General features: G+C 38.8%; 2 protein-coding genes across 4 annotated transcripts in view; one reads left to right on the plus strand and one right to left on the minus strand.

Moving 5' to 3' along the window:
• MCUB (mitochondrial calcium uniporter dominant negative subunit beta) overlaps positions 1 to 9,216 on the minus strand; it is a 92,747-nt gene that overhangs the window by 60,920 nt on the left and 22,611 nt on the right. The window lies entirely within an intron of this gene.
• Positions 7,362 to 7,712, plus strand: LOC308250541 (large ribosomal subunit protein eL34-like; the record flags this gene model as incomplete). Its single annotated transcript, XM_080673253.1, has 1 exon — positions 7,362 to 7,712. The coding sequence occupies one exon, from the start codon at positions 7,362 to 7,364 to the stop codon at positions 7,710 to 7,712; it is 351 nt and encodes a 116-aa protein (XP_080529379.1).

The raw sequence follows: 9,216 nt of genomic DNA on the forward strand, positions 1-9,216 counted from the left end.
CTGATGTTTCTATCTCTCTCTCCCTCTCCCTTCCTCTCTGAAATCAATAGATGTATTTAAAAAAGAAAAGGCAGAGAGGCAGCCCCAGGGAAATCCACACAGACTTCAATTCTGCCTCCCTGATTTTATATCTTTCAAATACTGCCAGGGAGTAATCAAACTAAATGATTGAGAGAAAAATATTTACTGTATTTTATTAACAAAAATGACAAATTAAAGAAAAATTTTAAATGCCTAAACTTCTAATTAGCTTACTTTATGCCTGGATCCAAAGTAGGTAATATGATTGTATACTGCATTGACAATGTTAAGATAATCGTTTTCTCACTAGTAGAACCAGTTTTCAAATGTCTTTTCCATCCTTTTGAATAAGAACATTCACTTTGGTGTTCTAAATAAATTCCAATAAAAATAATCACTTTGTACTTCAGTCTGAATACTAAGTTTCTTTATAGGGCAAAGAAGAGCCCTACAACCTTACAAAAAAAAAAAAAAGTTTCATTTTGAGGACCAAGAATCAGAATGACATTGGACTTAACAACAGAAGCTAAAATATAATAGAGAAAAATGCCTCCAAAATTGCAAGGAAAATACTCTCCTATCTAGAGTTCTATCTGCAACCAGTGTAACCAAACTACCCAATGCTACATCTTTAAAACATATGTTATTCACATATGTAATACTTCCACCCCTACCCCATCTACTGGAAGATGTGCTCTACCAAACGGAGTGAATAAACCAAGAAGCTCCCAGTATCAGGATCCAACAGGAGAGAGATCACAAGGCACCAGCTGTGCAACAGATAGGGCAGGCAGAGGCCCCAGCAATGACTTCCTCAAGATGATACAACTGAAAAGATTTATAATGAGTTTCAATGCACTAAGAGATTTGTACAACCGAAGGTAAGAGAGATTGAATTACTGAGTCATACAAAGAAAATTAAGTGCAAGCATGTGCATGCACACTTGTACATAGACCCAAGAATTTTTAAAAAATATATTTTTGTTGATTTCAGAGAGGAAGAGAGAGGGAGAGAGAGATAGAAACATCAATGATGAGAGAGAATCATTGATCAGCTGCCTCCTGCACACCCCATACCAGAGTTCAAGCCCGCAATCTGAGCATGTGCCCTAACCAGGAATCGAACTGTGACCTCCTGGTTCATAGGTTGACGCTCAACCACTAAGCCACGCCAGCTGGGCTAGACCCAAGATAAGTCTTATACAGAAATGAGGAAGTAACCATGGTTTTCTATATGGCTCCCCTGTGAATAGCATTCATGTAACACCAAAGGTAAACCCTGTATACTGAGCTAGAGAGAATGGGAAGGAGACAAGTATGGGGCAGGAGTGAAGAGAGCTAACTCCTCATCTTTCATAGAGGTCAACACAAAATGCCTAAAACTGAAATACCAAGTGATAGCAATATAAGCATATCACTTAGAGCCTGCTTTTCACTGTAATTTGTACAACTATTAATCCATAATATATGTGCATACTAATCCAATAAAAATAAAAACTACATTTTAAAAACTAAATTGGTTGTTTTCCTTTACTCTTTTTATATGGCTTTTCTGATTTTTTTTTTAAATATATATTTTATTGATTTTTTACAGAGAGGAAGAGAGAGGGATAGAAAGTTAGAAACATCGATGAGAGAGAGACATCGATCAGCTGCCTTCTGCACGTCCCCTACTGGGGATGTGCCCGCAACCCAGGTACATGCCCTTGACCGGAATCGAACCTGGGACCCTTTAGTCCGCAGGCCGACGCTCTATCCACTGAGCCAAACCAGTTAGGGCCTGATTTTTTTTTTTTTTTTTTTTTTAAAAAAAGCTCACTTTTGCCCTGACTGGTTTGGCTCAGTGGACGGAGCATCAGCCTGCGGACTGAGGGGTCCCAGGTTCGATTCCGGTCAAGGGCATGTACCTTGGTTGCGGGCACATCCCAGTGGGGGGTGTGCAGGAGGCAGCTGATCGATGTTTCCCTCTTATCGATGTTTCCAACTCTCTATCCCTCTCTCTTCTTCCCTGTAGGGGATCAATAAAATATATTTTTTTTTAAAAAAGCTCACTTTTTAAATCCAATAAAACAGTAAAGATGGAAACTACATGAGATATCATTTTCACTGTTCTAACTATTTTTAAACTGAATTAGAAAGGACTTAAACTCTACACTAACAAAAGCAAAAAGGAAACCAATTATAGGGCAACAAAACTATAAGCATTTTACTGATCATAAAATACTTTCATTGCTCTGGGTGTCTGTTTTTCTGCCAATACCATGCTGGTTTTTTTAAAAAATATTTTTATTGATTTCAGAGAGAAAGGGAGAGAGAGAGAGAGAGAAACATCAATGATGAGAGAATCATTTATTGGTTGCCTCCTGCATGACCCCTACTGAGGACCAAGCCCACAACCCAGGCATGTGCCCTTGACTAGAACCGAACCTGGGACCCTTCAGTCTGCAGGCCGTAGCTCTATCCACTGAGCCAAATGGCTAGGGCACCGTGCTGCTTTGATTATCTTTGCTCTGTGGTCTCATTTGAAGTCAGGTAATATGACACCTCTGACTTTGTTCTCTTTTTTTCCCCCTCAGAATTGTTTTGGCTGTTTGGGGTCTTTTGTAGTTCCATACAAAGCTAATGATTTTTTGTTCTAGTTATTGGGATTTTGATGAGGATTGTATACTGCTTTGGGTAATGTGGACACTTTTAAACTATTGGAACATAATCGAGAGCCCAGAAATAAAACCACATGTATATGGACAAATAATATTTGACAAAGGAGCCAAAAAACATACTGTGGAGTAAAGAAAGCCTCTTCAATAAATGGTGCTCAGAAAATTGAAAAGTCACATACAAAAGAATGAAACTAGGCTACAGTTTGTCTCAATGTACAAAAATAAATTAAAAATTTTAAGATCTAAATATAAGACCTGAAACAATAAATTACATAGAAGAAACATAGGTACTAAACTAATGGACCTTGGCTTAGAAAAGATTTTATGAATTTGACCCCAAAGGCAAGGGAAGTAAAGGCAAAAATAAATGAATGAGACTATATCAAACTAAAAAAAACAGCCAACAAAACAAAAAGGCAACCAACTGAATGGGAGAAGATATTTGCAACCAATAACTCTGACAAGGGGTTAAGATCCAAAATAGATAAAGAACTTATAGAACTCAACAAACACCAAATAAACCAACCAATTAAAATTGGGCAGAGGATCTGAACAGACTCTTCCCAAGAAGACATACAAATGGCCAACAGATATATGAAAAGATGCTCAACGTCACTAGCTATTAGGGAAATGTAAATCAAAACTACAATGAGATACCAACTCACACTTGTTAGAATGGCCGTTACCAACAAGACCAGTAATAACAAGTGTTACAGAGGTTGTGGAGAAAAAGCAACTCTTATTCACGGCCTGTGGGAATGTAAACTAGTATAGCAGTTCCTCAAAAAATTAAGAAGAGAGTTATCATATGATCCAGCAATCACTCTTCTAGGCATCTACTAAAAAATTTGAAAACATTTATTCGCAAAGATATATGCACCCCTATATTTATTGCAGCATTATTCATGGTGGCCAAGACACGGAAATAACCAAAACGTCCTTCGATAAATAACTGGATAAAGAAGATATGGTACATATATATACTGGAATGCTAATTAGCCATAAGAAAAGATGAAATAGTGCCATTTGCGACAACATGGATGGAGCTTATTAAACAATGTCACCCCAATAAACTTAAAAAATACTTTCAAATGTACCCCTATTTTTATATATCTCCAAAGTAAAGAAACCGAGGATAAGAAAGTTACTTACTCTTAGAATTGAGAGAAAAAAGAGACTTATTATATTACTTATAGCATAATTCTAACAGTCTTCCAATGAAAATCTTTTAAGAATATTCCCTCCTCAGAACATAAAATCAATACAGATAATGGATATGAATATATCTTAATTGAGAAGTACTTGTTCCTAGTTAAAGAAAGAAACAATGCAGTGGGCCTATGACCAGATAAATTGGTTGATGGTAAATTTTTTGGATCTGTATCACTAGAGGGAAGAAACACAAGATGTTCCAAACATTCTTATCTAAAATATGATAAGGCAGCTCTGAAAACAAGCCATGTCTTAAGAAAGAAAAACAAGGATTCTTATATGACCAGGCAGATGAACAGAGTAATGTATACTGAGCATCTACCATGTGCCAGGCACAATGCCAGGCCCTCGAGATTCAAATGGGATGTAATCCCCAACCTCATCAACCTTACTCATCAGCAAAGCTAAAAGAAAGAAAACACCAATTAAAATGTGATTTCAGTAGGCTCATCCGGGAATGAATCTGGGCAACACCAGTGAAGAGACTCAATTCAATTCAAAGCGAGTCGGTGTCTGGTTCTCAGTTTCTATATCCCAGACGAGAGACGGTGACTAAAATGAATGTTATTTGTAGAACTCTGTCCAAGATGCCTAAAACTAATGACTTTCGCTACTGCTTTAAACCAAAGCAAATGGGGAGAAAGCTGAGGTGTACAACTCAGGATCTGTGTCTGCAGGGGGCGGGAAAGAACTTACTGAAGCTCCAAGCACTTCCTGGGTTACAGTGAAGTGTTTTCTTCAGACAGACTCCCTTGAAAGTTATTCCTAAAGGGAAGATATATGCCAGTGGGTAGATACTGAGCTAGACCAGGAGTCCCACCAGTTCTGCCCTGCCTTCTGACAGGTTCTCTGGAAACATCAATCCTACTCATTCACACAAAGAGGAACCTGTTGGGCAGGCATAGCCTTCACTTTGAAGCAAAAAAGTAGCTAAAGACCTTATACTTTAGTCTCCACCTTCCAAAGAAATTTATAAGGGGATCAGTAGCTGTCATTTGGAGGACTATTAAAAGAATGCCATAATGGCTATGCACACAAAAATAACTTCAAAAGCACAATATATTCAAGTTAAAGAAAACTAGCACCAAAGTGTGAAACCTCACTAGGTCTATTCCCTCCAATCACTACACCTTTATGCTTATCACTACACCTTTATGCTTAAAAAAACTTAAGTACTGTTACTACTATTATTCGATGGTTCTCAAAGCATTTTCCAAGAAATCTATAGAGGTGCCCCACAAACCTGGTGAGGACAGCCAGAGGGAAAGAGAGTCTGGAACCTCTATGCCTTTCCTGCAGGTGTCCATTTTATCTGTTTTATATTTGGGTTTCATCTAAACATAGCCCTTGAAAACAAGATTCTACTACTTAAATCTGAAAATCTGTTACTTCTAAGTTGTTTATACCTTGTTAGATTCCTGATGGCTAACCATAATAGTCGCATGTAAAATAGGGGAGAAAATAAATTAGTAATAATAATGCTGAAAACTAACTTTAAAAGAGCAATGCTAAAATGCAACTTTAAAAAGTCACTTTCACAGAACATTTCTCAAGATAATCAGATTATCAAATGCAAAATTCCAAGAAAGAAAATTATCTCAATCAAGAGGGTATAATTTAATGTTTTTCCTGGATTATTTTAATTAGTTCAGAGTATCATCTTTTAGAAAATATAACTCCACTCAAGGATTTAAGGAATTTTATGTGAGAACCTACAATGTAACTGAAAATTGTTATGTAGCAGCCTTGAATAAGTACAAAGCTCACAAAACTCTACATGGTGATTCTGTTTTGCTTTAAATGTAAGGTTTAATCAGAGTCCCAACAACTAAAATATTGTATGGATGAAAAATAGAAATCAACCACTTACTTTATGTTTCTAATCCAGAACTATGCATTTCGAAGTACAAAACAAAACTGTCACACAAGTTCCCTGACCTCAGGGAATGCCCAATTTTGGGTACAGTGAAGAAGGAAACTTTATTCAGTGCAAACAGCTCAACTGTGATACAGCATGGCTGTGAGACCAGCACAGAAATGGACAAAATAGTGTCACAGCTCAATGAGGAAGCAGCAAGGCTGTAAGGTGGCCTGGGGCAAGGAGGCCCTGTGATGAGGCCCCTCTCAGGCTAGACAGCTCTGCTCTGCTTTGCTCCCTCACTTGTCTGCTCTACTCTGGTGAGACATCTTCAGTGCTTCAGCTCCAGCCAGCAAAACTTAATCCTCAGTGGGAAGAGAAAGTGTGCTCTCAGAATCAAAGGGGAGCTGACTTATCTACACTAATAAAAGAGAAATATGTAAATTGACCATACCTCTGCAACGCCAAACAGCCCATCAGGTGTGTGTATGCAAATTAACACAACAAATATGGTGGGTTAATTTGCATACTCAGGCACTGAGTGGCCAGGCAGGGCAGGACATCTGCTATGAGTGGGAGAGCGGGGGGCGGAGAGAGCTACAGGAGTGGTGCTCGGGCCAGAGCAAAGACTGAAGGCTCCTGCCAGAGCAAAGGCAGAAAGCGGCTGCCAGAGCGAAGGCCTGGGTCCCTGGTGCCAGAGGAAAACCAGTGCTGGCAGCCAGGGGAAGGAAGGCCTATTCTTGCACCAATCTTCATGCAACGGGCCTCTAGTACAGACAGAAGTCCCCACCCCTGGTCCGACTGGTTCGTCCTCATGCAAGTGCAGACTCCCAATCCTCAGAGTTTGATTGGTCTAAAAGGCACAGTCCTTGGTCAGAATGGAGCTGATTGGTCTGTGAAGAAGCTGATGGGGGATAGATATAGCTGTGCAGCTCTAATTGGATGGGGAAAGCCTCAGTCCTACTGGTTTGAATAGGATTCCAGGAACTCCTTTACCAGGGCTGCCTCAGATGGCAGAGACAATGCAGGCAGGCAGTTCAGTGTAGGCTTTTCCTTGAGCTGTAGTTTGCGTGAGAGGCCTGTATAGAAATGGCGGCTGAGCTCTGTTATTTAAATTTGAGCCCAGTGAGCCACCAGTAGCCCTTCTTAGTAGGTATCTTGTTTCTTAGGGTCCACAGAATTAACAAGTACAAATAATGGGGAAATTCAAGGCTCTGTATTATACAGTCAATGACAATAAAAACAGTGGAATCAAGTGTTAATTGGCATTCTACCAATAAAAACTAAGATATGTGAAAGGGAACAACTGTAAGGAAATGTTAGCAGCAGAACACCACTGGGTAGGAGTTGGATATGCAACTGGAGTGAAACTGGGATATGAAAAATGGGGTACCTTCAAACATCAAGCTGCTTTCCTTTTGCTACTTGCTTATTCACTTTTACCACCCAGAAATTAAGAGAATTTCCTTTTTAGAATTAATTTTGGGTTTGTCCAAATAAAGTTTATTATTTTTGTGCTCCAAATAGACAGGAGAAAATTAGAGATGTGTAGTTTACTGAAAATATGGGCTTCAGTCCTCTTCCGGGGACAGTGACTTCAGGTATTCACCATGGTCCAGCGTTTGACATACCATTGGAGGCTGTCCTACAATACAGCCTCTAACAAAACTAGACTGTCCCGAACCCCTGGTAATAGAATTGTTTACCTTTACACCAAGAAGGTTGGAAAAGCACCAAAATCTACATGCGGTGTGTGCCCAGGCCGACTTCGAGGAGTTCGTGCTGTGAGACCTAAAGTTCTAATGAGGTTGTCTAAAACGAAAAAACATGTCAGCAGGGCCTATGGTGGATCCATGTGTGTTAAATGTGTCCGTGACAGGATCAAGCGTGCTTTCCTTATTGAGGAGAAAATCGTTGTGAAAGTGTTGAAGGAACAAGCACAGCATCAGAAAGCTAAATAAATTTAAAAATGAAGCTTTTTGAGTAATAAAAACAAAAGTCTCAAAAAAAAAAAAGAAAAGAAAATATGGGCTTCATAGCAAAGGACCTGGATTTAAGTCCTGCTCCACCACTAACTGTGTGAATAATTTATTTAACCTTCCTGGGCCTCAGTGTTCCCATTTATAAGGCTGTATAGAAAGTACCTGAGATCAAGTGTATACAAAGTACTTTTAAACTTTTAGGTATAAGTTATTCTTAGTGAGTTATCAAATTTTCATACATCAACATCTTGAAATTCAGATTTCATGAACTACGTATATTACTATGGATTATTTTAGGAATATTTAAGAAAATAAGCTTTAAAGTTTAAGACACTGGACAATTTTCTTGGAGAGAGGGAGAGAGAAAAATGGATTGATTGACTGATTTTAAGTGACAGGAGACAGCTATGTACTAATTTAACCATAATTTTGCTATAACCTTGTTCTAAAATATGATGCTGACCCTGTCTTTTGAAGTTCCTTGCCCAATATTTTTTGATTATCTGAAATCACTGACTGACTTTGCAAAGAATTAAAGTCTCCTTTAATTAATTGATGTTCATTTAATCTCCTCTTTTGAAAGTCAAATGCACCATATGAAGGAAAAAAAGAGTTTATTTGGACCTTTATCTGTTTGTTTATGAGGAAAAAAATTTTTAAGATTTTAGGAAACTACTGTTTAACATCATAGACAAGTTTCCATGTGAAGCACTAGTATGGCTAGGTCATCTTTTTGGTACACTTAAAATTTAATCTCATAGCTCTTACAGAATTCAAGTATCCATTTCAGACTATGAAACAATCAAGTGTATTCAAAGCTCTTTTCAAATGACTCAGCATAATCAAAGCCTGAAAAGATACTGTTTTATAATTTTTTTCCAAAGAAAGAGAAAAGACACATCAACAACAAAGCAGTTGAGCTGTTGTGAGCATATGCCTTACAGGCAACAGGCCTGGTTGAGCTTTGTTGCTTTATCAGCTCATCAGTAAATGGGTAAGGTGGGCACCTATCTCCCAGGGCTTTGGTGAGAGGGCTGTAAGATAACTGAAAAAATATATACATATATAGGTCTCTACCTCTGGTTCCTGGCACAGAGCTCCTAAAACCTTTGCAATTTCCTAAATGATCAGAGTACCAGGAGCATCTCTTGTTCAATGAGGCAACTCTGGGTAGGCTCCTGGATGGGGGCTGGTCACCAGTACCAGTAAGGCTAAGCCATGATTAGAAGCTTAGAATTTTGAGTCCTACCTGCCCCCATCCTCAGCAGAGGGGATGAAAATGGAGCTCATAATTGATCGTATCTACGTGAGGAAGCCTCTATAAAATTCAAAAGTACAGTGTTCTGAGAGCTTCCAGGCTGGTGAACACAACCACACCAGGTGATGACACACCCAATTCATGGAACAGAAACTCCTTCACTTGGACCCTCCAGACCTCACCCTCCTTCATCTGGCTGTTCATCTGTATCCTTTACCTGATCCT

The sequence above is a fragment of the Plecotus auritus genome (assembly GCF_963455305.1).
Source record: "Plecotus auritus genome assembly, chromosome: 1".
In the NCBI taxonomy this organism is placed as follows: Eukaryota; Metazoa; Chordata; class Mammalia; order Chiroptera; family Vespertilionidae; genus Plecotus; species Plecotus auritus.